This window comes from Lagenorhynchus albirostris, chromosome 5, assembly GCF_949774975.1.
Source record: "Lagenorhynchus albirostris chromosome 5, mLagAlb1.1, whole genome shotgun sequence".
Taxonomy (NCBI): Eukaryota; Metazoa; Chordata; class Mammalia; order Artiodactyla; family Delphinidae; genus Lagenorhynchus; species Lagenorhynchus albirostris.
The window spans coordinates 134,128,319-134,152,386 of NC_083099.1; the positions used below are offsets into that span (position 1 = coordinate 134,128,319).

The 24,068-nt window shown below is 42.3% G+C and overlaps 1 protein-coding gene and 1 long non-coding RNA gene across 2 annotated transcripts in view; one reads left to right on the forward strand and one right to left on the reverse strand.

Annotated features, from left to right (window-relative positions):
• Positions 1-4,835: 4,835 nt before the first annotated feature.
• On the reverse strand, positions 4,836-9,482 carry DNAJC28 (DnaJ heat shock protein family (Hsp40) member C28). The gene is made up of 2 exons (XM_060149449.1): positions 9,209-9,482; positions 4,836-7,721 (listed from the first exon to the last, which is right to left on the reverse strand). Exon 2 carries the CDS (start codon positions 7,688-7,690, stop codon positions 6,530-6,532), a length of 1,161 nt encoding a protein of 386 aa, XP_060005432.1. The 5' UTR covers positions 7,691-7,721; positions 9,209-9,482; the 3' UTR covers positions 4,836-6,529.
• Positions 9,483-9,624: 142 nt separating this feature from the next.
• Positions 9,625-24,068, forward strand: part of LOC132521313 (uncharacterized) — a 32,147-nt gene continuing 17,703 nt past the window's right edge. The window contains exons 1-2 of the long non-coding RNA XR_009540809.1: positions 9,625-9,719; positions 14,741-14,803. This is a non-coding gene — a long non-coding RNA (uncharacterized LOC132521313). The remainder of the gene's footprint in view (positions 9,720-14,740; positions 14,804-24,068) is intronic.

A 24,068-nucleotide genomic window follows, 5' to 3' on the forward strand; every position in this document is an offset into this window, starting at 1 on the left:
GTTGATGAGGATTAGATCTGGGAAGTAGGCTCAGGAGGTCTGGATCTGGGGGAGTCTGGGGTAAAGAGGAACTCACTTGTTTATTGCCTATCCTTTTTCATTGATTGGATTTTTTACTATATACAGACAAATTTTAAAAATAATCTTTTTCCCCCAAATAAAGAACCTTACCTATTGAACTATGTAACACCTCATCATCCAGTTGATGATGATTGGCCCTGTCCTCAGGCCAATGGCTTTGGCCCCTGTGGGACTGTGGGCAGGCAGGCACTGTAATCGATACATTTAGAATGAGTATCTTCCAAACCTGTCAGGATACTCAAGTCCATAAAAGTGGGACCCAGAGGCATGCACACGTGCTCTGCCTTCCTCTGCCAGCTCCCTGTGTTCAGAAGGCCATGGAATCATGACTTCTTAGGATGCTTTTTCTTAGGGTTGGAGAAAAGAAAGAGAAGAGAGGGCAGGTAGGTTCCCTAGACCTCAGTTTCCCCACAGGCTGTGGGCAACAGGATGTGTAACAGGAAACAATGGGAATTGACATCGCAACTACTGCTTGATCACCTGCTGAGTTTTAAAGTAAAAAGTCTGTATATGTCATTAAAGACCACTCTGTCTCAGTCATTTTCACAAAATGTGCATTTGTTTTTATCTAGTTTTTCTCCACATTGTGGATTCTTGTTTAGGTAAGGCCACTGCTCAGTTTGGTAAGAGTAGCTATCTGTTGTAAGAAAGACACAGTAACAAAGGCCTGGGAATACTAGCAAAGTTTCGTGGGGTTTTGGCAGAAATTGGTAAGTAATAATCAATTTTTGCTGCAGCCATAAAAGCATCTAAAATAAAATTCTTAAAACATTGGCAGTCATTTCTCTGCTTAACACAATTTAAAATAGTTCTCGGTGTGTGTGTGTGTGTATGTGTGTGTGTGTGTGTGTGTGTGTGTGTGTGTGTGATGAATTGGGAGATTGGGATTGACATATATACACTAATATGTATAAAGTGGATAACTAATAAGAACCTACTATATAAAAAAATAAAGAAAATTTAAAACTCCAAAAAAAAATTAAAACATAAAATAAAATAGTTCTCATTTCCTATGCTTCTGAAGATATTTCTTGCCTATAGAAAAGTAGCAAGCAACCTACCAAAGGCAGAACCCCTCTGCGTTGTCCTTTACTGTTTACTTTTCTTAATAAAAGCTTTCATATGCCATAAAATTCACTCCTTTAAAAGGCACAGTTCCATGGTTCTTGGGACTTCCCTGGCGGCCCAGCGGTTAAGACTCCCCCTTCCGCTGCAGGAGGCGCGCGTTTGATCCCCGGTCAGGGAACTAAGGTCCACCATGCCGCGTGGCGTGGCCAAAAAAATAAAAATAATAAAAAAATAAAAGGCACAATTCCGTGGTTCTCACTATGTTCACAGAGTTGTACAACCACTACCACAGTCAATTTCAGAACATTTTCATCACCCCCCAAAAGAAAACCTGTCACCATTAGCAGTCACTCATTTCCTTACAGCCCTAGGCAAGCACTGATCTACTTTCTGTCTCTGCAGACTGGCCTACTCTGGACTTTTCATACAAATGGAATCATACAATTTGTGGTCTTTCTTGACTGCCTTCTACATTTTCATTTAAAGCCTGCAGCTAGCTGAAGATGTGACAGAGAAATTTCAGTCAATGCAGGAAACTGACTGAAACTGGCAAGATTTGCTTTGAAATCAATACTTCCCCAAGAGAAGAACTATGGAACTTTTTTTTCAACAAATCTTAAAAATAATAAAAACTTCTGTCTATTATTATATTAGCACAACAGGGTACATAATTTAATACTTAGGATGGAGTGCTCATCGCGTTTCATTAACCACACAGGATTCTTCACGTACAATAGATCACTGAATCCTCATAAGAAGCATTCCTGTTTACACCTGAGAAACCTGTAGGTCCGTGAGGTTTGGTCACGGATCATACACCTACAAAGTGGCAGAGCTGAAAGTTTAATGAGTCCACGTGCCCCAGGCCCTACAATCTAGTGTATAGTGCCTGTTTATCCCCAAACCATGAAATTCCCATGATCTCATCCGTATCGGTCACATTTCTTAGTTGCAAATGGCAGTCCTACCTCTAGCTGGATTAAGCAGAAAAGGGATTTATTAAAGGACACTGGAAGTTTGGGGAGGGTGGAGAAAGTGGCTCAAGGTTGTTTCCAGGAACAATGCCTAAAACCACACTGAAGAACTGGGCTGGTGAAAAAAACACAGGAATGGCTGTGGCCACCATGCACTAGAAGCCAGGAACTTGAGTGCCACTGCCACCAGCACTGACGCCACTTCTGGGCCAGCAGTTCCACCTGGCAGCCACTGCCTTCCTGTACCAGCCAAGTGCAACTTTCACAGAGAAGCAACGCATTTCCTCCCATGCCTCATTCTGAACACATGTCTCCCAAGGACAAGTCTTGTTGGCAGTCTAGGTCAGGCACCCATTTCTGAGCATATTTAAGTGAACTAGGATTTTCTCTCCTGCCAAGACCAACTTCAAAGGTCTGACTTCCTGTGCTAAGAACCACATCCTCCCCAGATGAATGACAGATGCCGTCATCAATATGGGTGGACTATTTGGAAGATGATGGCCAACCAAAAGTACAACAATTGTCTACTATCCATTTAAGCAAAGCTCACTGGGAATCTTGGGGCTCGGCTGGGCCAATCATGGCATAAACTGTGGTTGAATGGAGGAGCTGAGAGGATGAGGCCATGGAACCCGGTTCCCCTGCAGGATAAAACCACAGAGAGCACAGAGGCCCAGCTATAAATGCCAAAGCCAAGTTGCCACTGGACCATATGCTCCTCAATACAAGGTCCTCTTGGTGCACCAGGAAAGACCTCCCACCCCCTACACACATAACTGTGAGTAGGTCTCTTGTAACAATCTTAATCTTACTGGAGTGTATTCAGATGTTATCTGTCCTGTTGAAACCTTCAGGTAGGATCTGCCACTTAGTGGGGCTGGGGGGACATCAATCACCTAGGGAAGATGTGGGTCTTTGAACAGGAAGCCAGACCTTTGAAATCAGTCTTGGCAGTAAAGGAAGTCCCTTAAGACAGCAGTCACCAACCTTTCTGGCACCAGGGACCGGTTTTGTGGAAGACAAGTTTTCCATGGACTGGGGCGGCGGGGGTGGGGAGGGGATGGTTCAGGGCTCAGGCGGTAATGTGAGTGATGGGGAGCGGTGGGGAGCGGTGGGGGCGGTGGGGAGCGGTGGGGGCGGTGGCGAGCGGTGGGGAGCGGTGGGGAGCGATGGGGAGCGGTGGGAGCGGTGGGGGCGGTGGCGAGCGGTGGGGAGCGGTGGGGAGCGGTGGGGGCGGTGGGGAGCGGTGGGGAGCAATGGGGAGCAATGGGGAGCGGTGGGGAGCGGTGGGAGCGATGGGGAGCGGCAGATGAAGCTTCGCTCGCTCGCCCGCTGCTCACCTCCTGCTGTGCAGCCCGGTTCCTAACAGACCTCGGCCCGCTACTGGTCCGCAGTCTGGGGGTCGGGGACCCCTGCCTTAAGACCTTACTTTCCTAGCCTAGATGTGGGGGAGGAGAGGCATGCTGAGGGCACTTGAGGGCCCTGCCAAAAGTGGAAGAGGGGTGGGCTCTTTCCCTCCCCAGCAGGCTGGGGAGTGGGCTCCGAGGCAAACTGGAGAGGTTCACAAGCTTTATCATCCCATCCTAGGGACTGTCTTCCTTTCTTTTCTGTCATCCCTGAGCCTTGAGGAAAGCTGTGTTTGGATGTTCCAGTCTGGTCTCAGCCAGGCAAGAGGTATTATGACAACACCTCTGGGTCTGCCCTTAGGCCAGAGAAGGAGAGGAAGCCTAGTACCCCCGCCCAGCCCCCGCCCCTGGAGCTAGGTCGCAGTGGTAGCAGGAATACCAAGCAAAGTGAGTATCTGAGGGCTACATTTGGGGGTGAGGCATCCTTTTGCTGCACCCCACCCCAGTTACTGATTTCTGAGAATCCAGATGGTGGAATGGTGGCTTGCCTTGCAGGACTTCAGTAACCGTACGTTGAATGAACAGAACTTTGTCGAAAAGGAAAATCAGTATTTCTAGGAACAGGCAAATCAGCATGAGTTGTGCCTGAGAGGTATTGGAAATGTCCCAGAAGGTGGCTGAGGCCCAGGGATGGGGACTCAGGCAGTTGGTAGCAGGGAACTATGGCCCCAGCCATAGAGACAACGTTACAGGGGACACCCATCTCTAGGAGGGGTACCCCCAAACCAGGGCTATATCCTGGGAGCACGATGAAGAAAATGAATAATAATGTAGTAGTTCTATCAAGGAACTTAAAACTATAGTCCTGAGGGACCAGACTACTGACTGAGGCCGAACCTCAGGCACACAGAACAAGGACACAACTCAGAGATAAAAGCCTGTGATCTGTGATCTGAGGATCTATCCTCAAGCTGTTGGGTCACCAACATCCATGAGATGTTACGGAAAAACCGGAACAAACTTTTTGGCTAACACAATACATCAAAACAGAGGTAAGTGTCAGATTCCTATTCCACAAACTCCAATGAACCAGCCCAAATCTTTTTTTCTGGCCTGGAACGTAGTTATTTAAATAAGTGAATCTGTTTTTACATAGGCAAATTTGCCTTCTTAACAAGAATAGTCAAAAAAAAAAAAAAAGAATAGTCCATGTTTCAGTCAGTTTTAACATTATCCATAAAAAAGACAAAAAAGATTAACTTAGATGGCCAGGCAAAAATATGCTTTTTATTACTATTAGTTGTTTATAGAACAATCATTAAAATTAACTTTAATCATTAAAATTAACTTTATTAATTAACCTTATTAACTTTATTAATATAGACAACATTTACAAACATAAAGTGTGCTGTGCTGAAATTAGGAATTACTGGAGTTTCCTGATAACTTTGACTTCTCATTATCTAATAGCAAAAATGGTTTCATTCATATATGTTGCTGAAATGTAATTAGGTATCTAATTCTAATATTTAACAAGATTCACAGAATCATAGCCTTCTAAAATGTTTTGGAACTATAGCTTTTATTATAAACTCTTATTTCACACTGTTCACAATTGTATTTAGAATAATATATCATTGCAGAAGCTAATGATAACTCATTCAATAAAGTAATGACATATGCCAATTAATGCCCCATCATGTAAGCAGAAAGGTCTGAAATTTCCTTTTGAAGATGTAATTTTATTTAACTATCACACACTTTACAAAATAACTTGTTCTTCCAAAATCAGAGGGGCAAGTGACATGCTTCTGAGGCACTTCCATAGTACAGCACTCCGAATTAAATAAGGAAACAGACCTGCTCCTTTTGACCACTCTCCATTATCCTCTAGTTGCCCGATTCTGTGAATAGGCAGTTACACAAACCTAAAGAAGTCAGGTCTTTCTGAAAGTGGTTGAGACACAATCTCATGGATGTCAATCTCCTGTCATTTGCCAAAGGTGCAAGTGGGTACCTATCTTTGTTTATTAAAGGGTTCCTAAGACAGGAAATTGGATCCCTAAGACAGTAAACTGAGATTTTCATATCACTGAAAAAGCCTCTGGGGAGTTTGATACATAACAAAGAAAGGCTTCAGGTAGGTTTATGTAAACCTAACACTTCAACTCTGATTAGAGATGAAGCCAAAGGTGAAATCTTGTTTCCATTGAGCCCAAGGATTTTTTTTTTCCCCCACCTCTGAAAGGTCAGAAAATACTTTCAAACTCTTTAAAAGTGGACATTGGAGTCTATTTCTAGAATAGCTAAATCAGCTAGCTTGGCAGATGGATCTGCGCTGCTAATGGCTCATGAAGTTAGGCAGGAAAAAGTACAACCAAGATATTTAGTGGTCTCTTTATTCAGTACGCAGAGAGAAGGGCTTTATAAAAAAGAAGAGTGTCATAACTCCACTAGGCTAATTTTCTTATCCTAACATTTCCAACCATATAGAGAATGTCCCAAAAGTCTTAGAAAAATTTGTGCTTTAATAACCTCAGGTGTATAAATGCAGCAAACTTGTGAAAAACATACATTATTTGGAGGTTTAGTTGCCTACATTCCATACTTTTCATTTTGTGACCTTTCATGATACATTCTTAGTTGTTGTTGAAGTACCTATGTTTGAAGATGGCAAACAATAAATGTTTTTAAATTAGAGTTTAAAACTGCACTAAGACTTTGGAATACCCTTTATGATTCCCAGCCTGAGTCCCTATCCTAACTCCTTTCACCTGATGACCGACATTTACGAACTGAAATGTACTAAATTGTTTCCTTAAAAGTAAGTTCTCCTCTTGTTTTGCCATATCCTCAGAGCAAAGCTGGTTGAATATTTCTCTGACTTAGTTTCTTACAGCTCTCTCATCTACACATCACTGGAGACGTGACTTGTTTTGTGAAAAGTACAGAGGCACACAGTTCTCAGACTCTTGTGTTACAGAAAGAAATCTCAGCCTCTATGTGTGATGTCAGTACTACTGAAAATGATTGGGGGCAGTTCTGTGAGCAACGAGATGGTCATGTTTTAATAAATTGCCACACATTCATCCAGTTAAAGAAACCTGTCTTGACTCCAGGTGTTTTCTCTCCTTCTCCCTGATCAAAGTTATTTGGGTTTTTATCTGTGACTTCTTGTGTTTTTATAAGCGTCTCATATATTTCCTGGGCTCTGGCAATTTCTTTCTGTGCATCAAAATGGACTTTTTGCCTGGTCAGAAGGGGAACAATTAAATTAAAGTCATTAATTCGCTTGTTTAGTTTTTTGATGTTTTCTTGAAACTGCTCACAAACTTGGTTCCACTGTTTCTGTTCAGTTGGTGTCATTGGATTCCCAAGTTTTTTCCTTGACACTAAAATTGCCTCTCTGAGTTGATCAATAGTATCCTTTATTTCCTTTTGCATTAGGATCCATTCTGGTTGGTATCCATTATCTATCAATATTCTGTTCAGGTTGTGAGTCATGGGATCAATATATGAACAGCCAGAAAATTTTTTTAGAGGTTTTCCTTTCCCACTGAGATTGTCAAAGTCTCCTTTTGCCATTGATTCCTGAATGAGATCCTCCACCAAACGTTCTATTGCTTGAGTTATCTTTTGTTCCTTACTGTGTCTTACGTCTTTAACAGTTATACTATTGGTGAAATACTGGCTTTGCAGTTTCTGCTTTTGGTATTCCATCACTTGCTCAGTTGCACGGTCTGCTCTAAATTGCCTATACTGCTTCTCTCGTTGACTTGGAGTCCCAAAACCAATACCCTCAAAACTTAAATAATGCCGGTGTTGGGGTGTGTTATATTTGAATTTTTTTTCTTCTTCTTCTGTTTCTTCAACTTTACTCTGCCTGGCATTTGTTTGTTCTATCACGTGGGAAAGCACCTTCCTATAAGCTTCTTCGATCCTTATAAATGTTGCAGAATCAGCAGTATTAGAGCCACCATCTGGATGGTATTGCTTGGCAAGCTTATGAAAAGATTCCCTGACGTCATCTGCAGAGCATCCTTCATCCAGATTCAGCAGCCTATAATATTCTCTCATATTCTTTTTGGATTTATGAGTTGACATCATTCTAGTTCTAATGACACCAAGATATGGACCCATTTTCATTCGATTAGGAATCACTGAAGCATTTATCAGATGAGATCTTAAGATTTGAGCCATCATCACATACACTGTGTTCATTATTGTACCCAGAGTTCTTCCTAGCAATGATCTATAAAACGACAACAAATATAGGGTGAAGACAGTTGTATTATCAGCTAAATTCATATTTTCAGCAATAAGGATTAAATTACAGTACAACAAGGGGTAGTTCTTTCTAATGTTGCTGCCAAAATTCTTGTAGCTATATTCCATTTATGTTAGCAGAGAAATGGAAGTTGATGATGCTTTGCATTAACATATTATGATATAATCTGGATTCTACTCCTCACTAACTAACCACAGAATTTTAGAGCTGGCAAGTTCTGAGAGATCATCTAGTCCAATCTTCTCATTTTGTGAGAAAATGTAGGCCCAGAAGGTTAAGCAACATAACCAAGTCCCACAGCAAGTTGTAAGCAAAATGGTTAGGGTTAGGGCACAATAAGCCCCTTGCTTAATTGTCTGTATCCCCAGCAGATTATAAATTTCATTGGCACCACCATTTCTTTAGTTAGTGAGTGTATCATTGTCTTTATCGTCCCAAGGAGTCCTGTCATGAGAAGACATACGTGAAACAATCAGAGAACATGACAAAGTATGTACCTAGTCTGACACTAAATTGAATAGAATCAAGTGTCCAAAAGACTTTAAGCTCTACAGCTTGTTAGGAAGGAGCTATCTGCTGCATGCCGGAAAACCAAGATGAAAGGTGAGGCCTCCCAATATGTTCGCTATTATTTTAAAAATGCACGGTATAGGGCTTCCCTGGTGGTGCAGTGGTTAAGAATCCGCCTGCCAATGCAGGGGACACGGGTTCGAGCCCTGGTCCAGGAAGATCCCACATGCTGCGGAGCAACTAAGCCTGTGCGCCACAACTACTGAGCCCACGTGCCACAACTACTGAAGCCTGCGCACCTAGAGCCCGTGCTCTGCAACAAGAAGCCACCGCAATGAGAAGCCCGTGCACTGCAACCAAGAGTAGCCCCCACTCGCCACAACTAGAGAAAGCCTGCAGGCAGCAACGAACACCCAACACAGCCAAACATAAATAAATTTATTTAAAAAAAAAAACAACACGGTAGGGCTTCCCTGGCGGCGCAGTGGTTGGGAGTCCTCCTGCCGATGCAGGGGACACGGGTTCGTGCCCCGGTCCGGGAGGATCCCACATGCCGCGGAGCGGCTGCGCCCGTGAGCCACAGCCGCTGGGCCTGCGCGTCCGGAGCCTGTGCTCCGCAACGGGAGAGGCCACAGCGGTGAGAGGCCCACGTACCGCAAAATAAAAAAAAACCCAAAACAAAAAGCACGGTATAGTAGAGAAGAAAGTCTTGTGCACAGATAATGGCAGTTAAATGCTGGAAGTGGTTTAACTGAAAACAATATTTTGATGTATAAACGCTAAAACTGAGCTCCTGGGGACTCCACAATTTTCCGGACAATTGGGGTCTGGGAGTTTCAGAGTTGATTGGGATACTAGTGATTGTGCGAACTGTGACCGTCGCGGGGGAGTGGTCAGTCCCAACCCGGGACACGCCCCGCCCCGCCCCGCCCCCTACTCACCTCAGATGCTGGGAAGGGGCTCAGCGGCTCCCGCCCCCATGCTACGCCTGTGCGCATGCGTATGCGATGGGCCCTTCACTCCTCAGGCTTCCCCGCTGTGGCCGGGGGCAAGTGTCTCCGCTGGACTAGACCACGTGCGTTTTACACTGAGGGAACCCTCGGGGTGCGGAGGGCAGTATTATACCTAAGAGGAACAGATGTCCTACCTTATCAGGGAACCCCAGAATCTCTTTTATTAAACCAACTCTTCCCAAGAGGACACGAGCAGGACATTTCAAGATGATACGCCACTCCCCAGACAATCTGCTCCGCCTCCGCCTCCACCTCGAGTGGGAGGTGGATCGATCGACGGGGATTCTGGGAGCTGTAGTTTGCCGGGAAGTGCGGCGCGCGCAGAACTCTGCCGCGCGCCTGCGCCTGCGCCTGCCAAGAGGAAGGCGCGGGTAGAGCCGGGCTCCGAGAAGGTCGCCGTGCAGGTGGTGGAGACATATAGGAGTTACCGTAGGCGAATGTAGGTTGGGATCCTTCAAGTCCTAGTGGGTCGGAGGGCAGTGGCCCTCGGTAAATTGTTTTTTGAGGAGGGCAAGACAAGTCCGTTTCCCCGAACAGGACCTGAACAGCCTCTTCGGCTCTGCAGCCGGGGACACCAGCGCAGAGACGAGGAAACTACCCAGCCCAGAAAGATCTAGCTCACCCGGGTTAGAAACCTAGTCTTTCATTAGTTCAAGAACGTAGTGAGCAGCTCACTCTGCCTGGCGTTGGTAGGGGGTAAGCACAGTCGAAGACAATTAAATTAGGTGTTTCCTGGCTTTAAGTTCAGCCACTATCATGGGGATTTACTTTCCCCCCCTACTGTACGAGGAGATAATTGTAAAAAAAGAAAGAAGAAAGAAAGCGGCAGAAACTTGGGGAGTCAGAGCTGAGTTGAAAATCCTGTTGCTTACACTTGCCTTTTTTCTGTGTCTGTTTATCTGTAAAATGAAGGTACCAACTAATGGTAAACTGTATTTAGCAGTTACTTTTGGCCAAGCACTGTGCTAAATGCTCTATGTATAGTCTTTTCAAATCCTTACAACAGACCTGTGAGGTAATTGCTATTGTTTTCCCCATTTTACTGATGATGAAATAATAATTGCATCGAACTCACTGAGTTTTTGTGAGAATTACACAATGTACGTATGCCACTTTGCACAATGCCTGGCACATTAAATATATTTGTTATGATTGTGTCTCCTAAAAGAAGCCAGAAATAGGTACTAGCCTAGAAAGACTTCTGAGTTATAGACAGTGTAATAATTTGTTACCTTCTATGTAGGTGTGCAGAAAATGGTTAAATTCTTATTCGGAAGTATTTCCTTATAAGCAAACAATGAGCGTAGAAGAACTGTGCGAAAGAAAATGTTTCTACAAGTTTTAACTCTTCTAGCCAACATTTTAAACAAAGCTATAAAAGGGTAAAAAAGCAGAAACACAGTTTTAGAAACACCCGTACTTATATAGCACTTTGCATTTTACAATGCACTCATCACAAATGCCATTTTGATGTTCGCATTTTATAAGTAACTATACTTTAACCGCGAGCAGTTAAGTGACTTGGTTAAGTGACTAGACTCTGTAAGTTACTGGGACTCTAAGTCCATTTTCTGTTTTCAGAATGTCAATTCTATAGTGTGATTCTGTACATGTAGAAGGTGAATTGGAGTCAGCTGAGTTATCAGTAAAGCACGCTTTCAGCTGCAAAGTGTAAATTAGCTAACTGACTTGGGGGATTATTTTTCTTATTTATATGAAATGGTGGAGGTAGGCAGTTTCTGGTATTGGTTCAGCTACCAAGAGTTGCTTTACCATTTTCTCTGTTTCTCCATGTATGTATTTCTTTCTGAATTATTTAAAAGTAATTGCATATATTATGTTCCTTTACCCAAAGTACTTCAGTATTTTAAAGTAATTGCATATATTATGTTCCTTTACCCCAAAGTACATCAGTATTTAAAAATAATTACATGTTCTACGTCACTTTACCCTAAAGTACTTAAGTATTTGTTTCCTCAAAACAAGGGCGTTCTCTTACATCATCCTAGCACTGTTATCAAATTCAGCAGATTTAACATAGATACAATATTATTATTTATTTTTTTTGGCCATGCCACCTGGCTTGTGGGATCTGGGATCTTAGTTTCCCTCACCAGGGATGGAACCAGTGCCCCCTGCAGTGGAAGCGCAGAACCCTAACAACTGGACTGCCAGGGAATCCGCAACCCATGGACTTTTTTTTTTTTTTTTTTTAAACCGGTACGCGGGCCTCTCACTGTTGCGGCCTCTCCCGTTGCGGAGCACAGGCTCCGGACGCGCAGGCTCAGCACCCATGGCTCACGGGCCCAGCCGCTCCGCGGAATGTGGGATCTTCCCGGACTAGGGCACGAGCCCGTGTCCCCTGCATTGGCAGGCGGACTCTCAACCACTGCGCCACCGGAGAAGCCCCCCCTTCCCCATGGACTTTTAAGTCAGCAGGTCTTCCTCAGTTTAGTTATGGGAAGAAAGAGTCCACCATTTGAAAATATAGTTCTCATTAAAACAGGAAAAAGAAACAAGTAAAAGAATTAAAATATAGTTCTTTTCTTTTTTTTTTTTTGGCTGTGCTGGGTCTTTGTTGCTGCCTGTGGGCTTTCTCTAGTTGCGGCAAGTGGGCTTCTCATTGCAGTGGCTTCTCTTGTGGAGCACGGGCTCTAGGCATGCAGGCTTCAGTAGTTGTGGCTATGTGGGATCTTCCCGGACTAGGGCTCAAACCCGTGTCCCCTACATTGGCAGGCAGATTCTTAACCACTGCGCCACCAGTGAAGTCCTAGTTCTTTTCCTTGTAGAAGGTGCCTGCATACTCTGCAGTCAACAGTCCTAAAGATTATAAGAAGTGATCAGAGGATCACATTTAGAGTCAGAACCAAACACGTAGGTTGACTAGCATTTTTTTTGTTTTAATTTTGGCTGTGCCGCTTGTTGGCAGTTCCCTCGGCCAGGGATTGAACCCAGGCCATGGTGAAAGCGCCGAATTCTAACCACTAAACCACCAGGGAATTCCTGGTTGACTAGCGTTTTTAATGTGATCATGCTACCTCGCTTATTTGAACTCCATAGACTATTTTTTTAAAGATTTATTTATTATTTATTTATTTTTGGCTGCATCAGGTCCTAGTTGTGGCATGCGCGATCTTCACTGAGGCATGCGGGATCTTTTGTTGTGGCGCGCACACTCTTCATTGTAGTGCGTGGGCTTCTCTCTAGTGGTGGCGTGCGGCTTTTCTCTCTCTAGTTGTGGTGCGCAGGTTCCAGGGTACGTGAGCTCTGTAGTCCGCAGCACACGGGCTCTAGTTGAGGCACATGAGCTCAGTAGTTGTGGCGCGGGCTTAGTTGCTCCGCAGCATGTGGGATCTTAGTTCCCTAACTAGGAATCGAACCAGAATCCTTACATTGTAAGGCAGATTCTTTACCACTGGACTACCAGGGAAGTACTTCCACAGACTTTTAAAAACCTGTTCATTTTCTATATAAAATTGTTAACCACTTTAAGGTTATGTCATGATTCAAATCAACATGCTTGAACCTCAGTCTATTATTTTCCACAAAGTCTAATTATTACCTCCAGTCTGTCAGCCGGGTTGTAGTATAATCTTACACATAAGGGCTGGTTTTAAATTAAAGTGTGTTGGCTTAGATGTGTGTGACATTTCCTAGTCTGGAACATCTTTTTCATAATTCCATGCTCTCAGAATAGAGTTGAGCATTTTGAAACAAATTTCCCCATAAACAAGGGAGGGTAGAGAATTGGCATGAATTTAGTTAGCACACCAAAACTTAATCATTAATTCTGTTTCTGAGTGGGTGGGAAATAGATGTGTGATATTTTTTAAAAGTTACCAGAAAACAAATTTTCTTACCTTATAGTTATATTAAATACTTCACTGAGCTACTGCAAGAAGCATGGCACTACAAAAGTAACCTCTTTTCTCTTTGTACTCTCAGATGTAGTTTCACACTTTGACTAAAGCAAGTGAGGGCTCGAGACTTCCCTGGTGGTCCAGTGGTTAAGTCTCCGAGATCCCAATGCAGGGCGCCCAGGTTCGATCCCTGGTCAGGGAACTAGATCCCACATGCATGCTGCAACTAAGAAGTCTTCATGCTGTAACTAAAGATCCCGCATGCCGCAACGGAGATGCCACAACTAAGACCTGCTGCAGCCAAAATAAATAAATATTAAAAAAAGAAAATTAAGCAAGTGAGGACTCTGTTTTAATCCATCTGTTTCTTCTTTTCCCCTTTCTTTCATTTGCTGGTTCTGTAGTAACTGCAAAGAAGTTGATTTATTTCCAATAACTGTGGTGCCGTAGTAACCAAAATCATACTCCCCTGAAGATTGATTTATCGTTCCATTTGCATCCTAAAATCACATATTTTTCAGTGATGTTTGCGAATCTTATCTTCTGAAGCTACAATTCCCAGAAGCACTATGAAATATGCTTCTCAATTCATTCACTATGAAATATGATTCTCAGTTCATTCACTATGAAATATGATTCTCAATTCATCTGAATTAATTTTTTTGTTTATTTTATTGAAATAGAGTTGAGGTACAGTATTATGTTAGTTTGAGTGTATTAATTCATTTTTTACTCTATTTGATCAAGGAAGAGTTGGCTGTAGGCAGTGTCAGCTTTAAAAGAAAGACAACGAGGGAATTCCCTGGTGGCCTAATGGTTAGGTTTCAGTGCTTTCACTGCGGAGGCCTGGGTTTTATCTCTGGTCCAGCATGCTGCACGGTGTGGCCAAAATTTTTTTTAAAAAGGCAGTAGATTAACTTAATTAGCATAACAAAGACCTAAAGGCTAGGGGTGTTGGGAAAAGGTACCCAGGAAAAGAGGAGATTCACACTCATTGAGATATTTTTCCGTTTTCCCTCTTCGCAGGTGGGTTACCCAGTTATTGAACCATTCTAAGGTGGTCAGTAAGGGCCACACACAGGATTTGTGGACATTTGCTAATGGAAAACTGCCTTTCCCAACCCAGGATGCCAGTTTCCATATTTGGCATCGAATTAACATGTTGATTTATTGTCATTTGAGCCTGAATTATCTGCATTTGACTGGTGCTGATCTCTAGTGCCTTCTGTTCCTTGGAACTATGAATAATGTATATACCTCACTCTACTTGCAGGCTACTAATAGGGAAACAAATGCACATCAGCTGCCTGAGAATCAAGATTTGAATTGATTCCAACCCATATTATATTTACCCAACCTGTTTATCAAAATCACCGCTTTACAGCACAACACTATGTTTTTCTCATCCTTCAAAATTTGTTTCCAGCTTTATTGAGGTATAATTGACAAAAATTGTATACATGTAAGGTGCACAACTTGATAATTTCGTATATGTATAATTGTGAAATAATCATCACAACCATGCTAATTAACAAACTAACATATCATCACCTCACATAGTTACCGTTTTCTTTTTCTTTTCTTTCTTTCCTTTTTTGAGATTCCCAACTGCAGGGTGGAAAGCCTTCATCAATCCTTGGGAAACCTGGGACTTCATTTATAGGTAAAGAATTTTTATCTGAAGTTAAGATCCATTACGTTCTTTTTCTCTTATGCATTGGGTTTGTTCAACAATTAAAGTCCTGTGTGATCCGAATTCCCCTGGTATCTACTACCATGTACATTCATTATCTTTGGCTTTAAACATTTTGGCTCTGATGTGTCTGGATGTGAATCTTTTTGAGTTTATCCTGCTTGGAGTTCATGGAGCTTCTTGGATGGTAAATGAATGTTTTTCCATAAAATTTGGGATGTTCTCAGCCATTATTTCTTCAATTGTTTTTCTCATCCCTTTCTCTCCTTCTGACACCCCCATTATGCATTTGATGGTGTATTTAATGGTGTCAGATTTCTCTGAGGCTCTGTTTATTTTTCTTCATTCGTTTTTCTCCCTGTTCCTCAGGTTGGATAATCTCTATTTGATCTATCTTCAAGTTCACCATTTCTTCTGCCAGCTCAAATCTACTACTGAGAGGACTTCCCTGGTGGTCCATTGGTAAAGAATCCGCTTTCCAATGCTGGGGACTCGGGTTCGATCCCTGGTTGGGGAACTAAGATCCCACATGCTGCAGGGCAACTACCGAGCCCATGCTCTCTAGAGCCCACATGCTGCAACTACTGAGCTCTCACGCTCTGGAGCCTGTGCACACAACTAGAGAGAAGCCCGTGAACCACAACAAAGAGCCTGTGTGCCGCAACAAAAGATCCCGCATGCCACAACTAAGACCCAACATGGCCTAATAAATAAAATTAATTAATTAATTAGTTAAAAATATAAAAATAAAAACTTAAAAAAAACCCCAAATCTACTGAGTCCCTCTAGTGAAGTTTTCATTTCAAATGTTATATTTTTTAACTTCAGAATTTCTATTTGAATCTTTTAAAATAATTTCTATCTCTTTATTAATATTCTATATTTGATGAGACATTTTCATGATACCGTCTTTTAATTCTTTTTTTAAATATTTATTTATTTATTTAGGCTGTGCCAGGTCTTAAGTTGCGGCACGTGGGATTTTTGTTTTGGCATGTGGGATCTTTAGTTGCGGCATATGAACTTACCCACTGGACCACCAGGGAAGTCCCCCGTCTTTTAATTCTTTGTACATATTTATAATGGCTGCTTTGAAGTCTTTGCAAAGTGCACCATTCAGGCCCCTTCAAAGGCAGTTTTTATTACCTACTTTTTTTCCTGTATATGGGTCACACTTTCCTGTTTTTTGCATGTCTTGTAGTTTTTTGTTGAAAATTGGACATTTTATGTAATATATTGTAGCAACTTTGGATACTGATTTCCCCCCTCTAAAGGTGGTTGTTATTTACTTTGTTGTCTGTTTGTCTAGTGAATTGGCTGAACTAATTCTGCCAAGTCTATTTCTCCACAATGTGTAGCCTCTGATGTTCTTGCTCAGATATTCCCCTCTTGCTTTTCTGTTTTTTTTGTTTTGTTTTTTTGTTTTGTTTTTTTGCGGTACGCGGGCCTCTCACTGTTGTGGCCTCTCCCGTTGCGGAGCACAGGCTCCGGACGCGCAGGCTTAGCGGCCATGGCTTACGGGCTCAGCCGCTCCGCGGCATGTGGGATCTTCCCGGACCAGGGCACGAACCCGTGTCCCCTGCATCGGCAGGCGGACTCCCAACCACCGTGCCACCAGGGAAGCCCTTGCTTTTCTGTTTTAACATGGCTATTTAGGGGTTGCCTCTGCGTGGGAATAAGACACTTATTGGGCAAAGGTTGTGCTTAAGCCCTCCTAGCCAGTTAGATTTTTGCTCTTTACCGTTGTATGTGTGTGTGGCTATCATGGTTCAGGGAATTTATGTTTTTGCCTTATGTTCAGCCAGGGAATCATAACTTGGAGGTTTCCTCTCTGATCGTTCCTGAAAGGGCACAGCCTTGGACATGCACACAGTTTTCAGACTGCCAGGGATGAGTATGGTATTTTTAGGCCTGGCTTCCTGGAAGTTGCTTCTGGGTCAGAGTAGCTTGTTGGTGAACCAACGTTAGTAAGAGATCGTGTTTAAGCCTCTTGTGCCCGTGAGGCTTCTGCCCTGTATGGGCAGTTCTGTGTGACTTGGGGAACACTTTCAAGTTTGCTCACGTCCTGCTCTGATTGCTCCTGAGTAGGTGCAACCTGCTGTGTGCACATGATTTTCCCAAACTCAGAGTTGACTAGATTCCAGGAGGGTGCTTCTTGGCCGTCTCTTTCCCTGATTAACTCCTTGCTTTGCCGTTGTGTCCTGACAGATCTATTCAAGTGAAGCAGAGTGTTAAGTACATGTGCCCTGGATCCATACTGCCTTTGTTCAAATCTTGGATATGCCTAGCACTCGATGAATGTTCTTGGGCAAGTGACTTAACTCCTCTGTGCCTCAGTTTCCTCATTTATAAAAAGGGAGGGATGGTGGTATCCACCTGGTAATATTGCTGTATGGATTCAAAGAGCTAATGTTGTAAAGGATGTGGTGAGCACTGTGTCAGGGTTTGTTTTGAATTCAGTGTTTCAATAGTCAGAATCAGGAACTTGGAGGCTCTTTCCTTCTTTTGGGCTAATCTGAATTCGAGCAGAGTAGTGTTTGATGACTCTCTTCAGATTTGAACTGGGAGGGCCTAGAGCAGAGTTCTCACCCTATAGTGTTCAAAAGAGTGACTTGAGGAGCTTCTTAATAATTCCAGATGCTGCCTCTAGAGATTCTAACTCTGTGGTGCTGCAGAGAGCCAGAATCTGTATCTTTAATGCATTTTCAGATGATACTGATGCAGGGGTTCCATTGACCACATCTGAGGCAAACTGAGTAGACCCTGAGATCTGCAGTGCCAGGACAGCCCCTACAATAAAGAACTATCAGGCCCCAAATGTCAATAATGCTGAGGATCGGGGATTCTGCTGTGGACCATTTTTTCTCTCTTTTCTCTTTTTCCTGTATTTCCCCCTAGATCTATTATGATGTGCTAGAGTTGGTAATCAAGGAATAGAAGAATGTTGGAACTAGAGGGGACCTTCGAAATCATGTAGTCTTACTCATCTGAGAGAGAAAAATGACATGCCCAAGGCCATACAGTTAGTGGCAGAGTCTACTGCGCGATGTTTTCCTATGACCCTCCCCATCCAGAGGACAAACATGCTGAAGTGCTGCAGAAGGAAAAGAAGTGCTAGAGTATTTGCATGTCGGCTTGGCACATAGCTTTCTAAATTAACAATCTCAACTCTAGGAGAAATTGTTTCAAAATGTAGTTAGTAGTTCCAGACTGTTGTTAAGTCATTCGTTAGATTTTCTTTTCTAATTTATTTGTTTTATTTATTTATTTTTGGTTCCATTGGGCCTTTGTTGCTATGTGTGGGCTTTCTCTAGTCACCACGAGCGGGGGCTACTCTTCATTGCCGTGCATGGGCTTCTCATTGCGGTGGTTTCTCTTCTTGCGTAGCACGGGCTCGAGGCGCGCGAGCTTCAGTAGTTGTGGCACGCAGGCTCAGTAGCTGTGGAGCACAGGCTCTAGAGCGCAGGCTCAGTAGTTGTGGTGCATGGGCTTAGCTGCTCCGCAGCATGTGGGGTCTTCCTGGACCAGAGCTCGAACCCGTGTCCCCTGCATTGGCAGGCAGATTCTTAACCACTGTGCCGCCGGGGAAGCCCCATTTATTAGATATTTAAACATATTCTTTGTGTCCAAATCATCAGCTGACAAAAGTGTTAAGAATAAGAAATAATTTCTCAGCAAGCCTTTATTGCTGCCTCCTTCAGCTCTGGGGCAGGTTTGGGTACTTCTCTTCATATTATAAGATGTCAATGAAAAATGGACATTTTGCCGAAGATTAGAGGACACGGAGGGGAGGGTTCCATTCAAAGCCACCAAGCAAAACTTCCTAAAAGTTGCCTGTAGGCATCCTGTTCTCCTGCCTTACACCTCTCATCTCCTTCCTTCTCCCTGCCTTGCCTCTGAAATGCGCTCCAAGTTTCAAAACTTCATGTAGAAAATAGAATCACTGAAGTTTGCCATCCACCCAGCCTCTCAAGGACCATTTATTATCCTCAACTGGGTGCCTTGTGAAGGTGGGAGATGGGATGATGGTGTCTGTCTCATTTCCAATGCCGAGGGGTTTCTCAAAGGATTCAAACCACAAAACATTTCTCTTCTCTTCTCTAGGTACAGGAGTAAAATTCTGCTAGTAAGAAAAATCAGATTTTTTTCTCCAAACCATTAACGTGACAAAAATACTAAAACAAAGTAACAATGACAGAATGTTCTTAATCAATAAATTCTCCATTTAAAAGGCCGTGATCAGCATAAAAACAATTCACACAAACTTTAGGATCTTGATTACATCTGAAAATTTCAGGAAGAGGGTCCAAGAGTTTCATTTGAACCACTACTTATAAGAGCAAAAAAAGGCAGGGGGAATCAAATAACTACAGGAGATTGAAGAAATAAATTATGAGGCATCCTATCCTCTACAGCCTGTAAAAAGATTGACATGGATCTCTAGGCAAAGCCATGGAAAGATGGCCATTGTATTTTGTGAATAAATAAATATTGCTAAATTATGTTTGAAAGGGATGAACCACTTTTCACTACCAGCATATTGGTGATTGCCTGTTACTCTACACACACCCTTGATAATGCATTGAGTTAGTAATCTCTCTCTTATTTAAAAAAAATATTTATTATTTATTTATTTTGGTTGCACTGGGTCTTAGTTGTAGCAGGTGGGCTCCTTAGTTGTGGCATGCGAACTCTTAGTTGTGGCATGTATGTGGGATCTAGTTCCCTGGCCAGGGATCAAACCCGGGGCCCCTGCATTGGGAGTGCAGAGTCTTAACCACTGCACACCAGGGAAGTCCAGGTAATCTCTTTTTAATTTTTGCTAGTCTGACAGACTCATATGCACATATCTGTGTGTTCATGCACGCGTGCATGCCCACACATGCGTAAAATCTCTTTATTCTAATTGCTAATGAGAAATGAGTAAAATCTGTTTACCATCCAAATTCTTTTTTCCTCAAAGGCTCTCCAGAGATTTATTTATTTATTATTATTATTTTTAACATCTTTATTGGAGTATAATTGCTTTATAATGGTGTGTTAGTTTCTGCTTTATAACAGAGTGAATCAGCTATACATATACATATATCCCCATATCTCCTCCCTCTTGCATCTCCCTCTAGGTGGTCCCAAAGCACCGAGCTGATCTCCCTGTGTTATGCGGCTGCTTCCCACTAGCTATCTGTTTTACATTTGGTAGTGTATATATGTCCATGCCACTCTCTCACTTCGTCCCAGCTTACCCTTCCCCCTCCCTGTGTCCTCAAGTCCATTCTCCACGTCTCCGTCTTTATTCCTGTCCTGCCCCTAGGTTCTTCAGAACCTTTTTTTTTTTTAGATTCCATATATGTGTGTTAGCATATGGTTTTTTTTTTTTTTTTTTTTTTTTTGCGGTACTCGGGCCTCTCACTGTTGTGGCCTCTCCCGTTGCGGAGCACAGGCTCCGGACGTGCAAGCTCAGCGGCCGTGGCTCACGGGCCCAGCCGCTCCGCGGCATGGGGGATCCTCCTGGACCGGGGCACGAACCCGTGTCCCCTGCATCGGCAGGCGGACTCTCAACCACTGAGCCACCAGGGAAGCCCCTATTTTTAGTTTTTTAAGGAACCTCCATACTGTTCTCCATAGTGGCTTTATCCATTTACATTCCCACCAACAGTGCAAGAGGGTTCCCTTTTCTCCACACCCTCTCCAGCATTTATTGTTTGTGGATTTTTTGATGATGGCCATTCTGACTGGTGTGAGGTGATACCTCATTGTGGTTTTGATTTGCATTTCTCTAATGATTAGTGACCATCCAAATTCTTGAAGGATCAGTTTGTCTACTCTTCTAGTGCACAAAGCTGATGGGATAAAATTAGTTACTTTGATTTGTTTTGAAACTTTCTCTGCCCTGGCGGCAAAGGCCTATTTGAAGGGTGCTAAGAAAAGAAAAATAGAAGAGGAGAAAACATTTCCTAAATGTTCCTCATTCTCTGAGGTCAGTATTATCCTGACACCAAAGCCAGACAAAGACATTACAAGAAAAGAAAACTACAGACTAATATGCTTTATGAATATAGATGAAAAAATTTCAACAAAATACTAACAAGTCAAATCCAGCAGCATATTAAAAGATTATACACCATGACCAAGAGAGACATTCTAGGAAAACAAGGATGGTTTAGTATATGAAAATCAATTAAGCTACCATATTGATAGAATGAAAGGAAAAAAGAAACACATGATCATCTCAATTGATGCAGAAAAAGCATTTAACAGTATCTAACTCTCATTCATAATAAAAACACCCAACAAACAAGGACTAGGAAGGAACTTCCTCAATCTAGTTAAGGGTATCTACTAAAATCCACTTAAAAGGAAAGATTGAAAACTTGTTCCCCTAGCAACAAGACAGGATGTCAGCTCTCACCACTTATATTTAGCACTTTCTTTTTTTTTTTTTTTTTGCGGTACGCGGGCCTCTCACTGTTGTGGCCTCTCCCGTTGCGGAGCACAGGCTCCGGACGCGCAGGCTCAGCGGCCATGGCTCACGGGCCCAGCTGCTCTGCGGCATGTGGGATCTTCCCGGACTGGGGCACGAACCCGTGTCCCCTGCATCGGCAGGTGGACTCTCAACCACTGCGCCAACCAGGGAAGCCCTCTATTTAGCATTTTGCTTTAAGTTTTAACCAGGTAAATTAGACAAGAAAAAGAAATAAAAGACATATTTTTTTTTTTTTTTTTTTTTTGCGGTACTCGGGCCTCTCACTGTTGTGGCCTCTCCGGCTGCGGAGCACAGGCTCCGGACGCGCAGGCTCAGCGGCCATGGCTCACGGGCCCAGCCGCTCCGCGGCATGTGGGATCTTCCCAGACCGGGGCACGAACCCGTGTCCCCTGCATCGGCAGGCGGACTCTCAACCACTGCGCCACCAGAGAAGCCCAAAGACATATTTTATTTGGGAAAAAAGTGGGAAAGAAAGAAGTAGAACTGCATTTCCAATGACATTATCTTCTATATAGAAAATCCTAAAGGGTTGATAAAGACACTGCAAGACTTAATAAATGAGCTCAGCGAAGTTGCAGGATACGAGGTCAAAATACAAACGTAAGTTGTATTTCTATAAACTAGCACTGAAAAAGCTGAAAAATAAATTAACAATTCCATTTAAAATAGCATCAAAATGAAAAAAGAAAACAATTAGGAATAAACGTTACCAGGGAGGTATAAGACACTAAAAATTATAAAATAATACACTACTGAATGTAAAATAGATAGCTATTGGGGAAGCAGCCGCATAGCACAGGGAGATCAGTTCAGTGCAGTGCTTTGTGACCACCTAGAGGTGTGGGATAGGGAGAGTGGGAGGGAGACACAAGAGGGCAGGGATATGGGGTTATATGTATCCGTATAGCTGATTCAGTTTGTTATATAGCAGCAACTAACACAACAATGTAAAGCAATTATACTCCAATAAAGATGTTAAAAAATTATAAAATATTGCTGGAAGAAATGAAAGAAGACCCAAGTAAATGGAAAGACATCCTGTGTTCATTGATTGGAAGATTTAATATTGTTAAGATGGCAATACTCTCCAAATTAATCTTCAGTTTAAAATAAATTCCTTTCAAGATCTCAGTCGGCCTTTCTGAAAAAAGTTGACAAGCTGATCATGAATTTATATGGCAATTCAAGGAACACAGAATATAAAAAATACTCTCGAAAAAGAAGAACAGGGGACTTCCCTGGTGGTCCAGTGGGTAAGACTCCGTGCTCCCAATGCAGAGGGCCTGGATTCTATCCCTGGTCGGGAACGAGATCCCGCATGTATGCAGCAACTAAGAGTTCGAATGCCACAACTAAAGATCCTGCACACCGCAACTAAGACCAGGCACAGCCTAAATAAATATTTTTTAAAAAAAGAAAAAAAAAAAGTTAGAGAAGTCACACTTCCTGATTTCAAAACTCACTACAAAGCTACAGTAATCAAGACTTTGTGGTACTGGCATAAGGATAGACATATAGATAAATGGAATATAATTGAGAGTCCAGAAATAAACTCATACATTTATGGTCAAGTGATTTTTGACAAGGATGCCAAGACAATTAAATGGGGGAAAGAATAGATTTTTCAATAAATGTTGCTGGGACAACTGTATATCCACTTGCAAATGAATGAAGTCGAACCCTTGCTTCACATTATATACAAAAATGAACTTGGGATGGATCAAATATAGGAGCTGAAACTATAAAACTTTTAGAAGGAAACATAGGTGTAAACCTTTGTGACCTTGCATTTGACAATGATTTCTTAGATATGATACCGAAAGCACAAGTAACAAAAGAAAAAATAGAAAAATTGGACTTCATCAAAATTAAAAATATTTGTGCTTCAAAGAATACCATTGAGAAACTGAAAACACAAGCCACATAAAGTGAGAAAAAATTTTCAAATCATGTATCTGATAAGGGTCTAGTATCCAGAATATATAAAGGACTCTTACAACTCATTAATAAAAAGACATTTAACTCAGTTTTAAAATGAGCAAAGAATTTGAATAGACATTTCACCAAAGAAGACATACAAATGGCCACTAAAACATTAAAAGATGCTTAGTCATTAGGGAAATGTAAATCAAAACCACAGTGGGATACCCCTTCATACCCCTGGAATGGCTATAATCAAAATGATAGACAATAGCAAGTGTTGGTGAGGATGTGGAAAAATCAGAACCCTTATATATTGATGATGGGAACGTAAAATGGAACAGCCCCTTTAGAAGACAGTTTGCAGTTTCTTGAAAGGTTAAACATGGAGTTACCAATGATTCAGCAGTTCTACTCCTACCTATTTACCCAAGAGTACTGGAAACATGCTTCCACACAAAAACTTGTACATGAGTATTCACAGCCACATTATTCATGATAGCCCCAAAGTAGAAACAACCCACATGTTCATCAACTGACGAATGGATAAACAAAATGTGATATATCCATACAGTGGAATATTATTCAGTCATAAGAATGTATGTGGTACCAATACATATTACAACATGCATGGACCTTACAAACATTATGCTAAGTGGAAGAAGCAAAACACTAAGGTGAGTGAATGCTAACGGATAGGGGTTTCTTTTTGGAGTGATGTGAATGTTCTGGAATTAGATAGTAGTGATGGTTGTACAACTTTGTTCATACTCTAAAAATCACCGAATTGTACACTTTAAAAGTATAGTGTGTGAATTATATCTCAGTGAA

Excerpts from the sequence above, each read along its gene's own strand:
- DNAJC28 (XM_060149449.1), bottom strand. The coding sequence starts at position 7,690 with ATGAACACAGTGTATGTGATGATGGCTCAAATCTTAAGATCTCATCTG.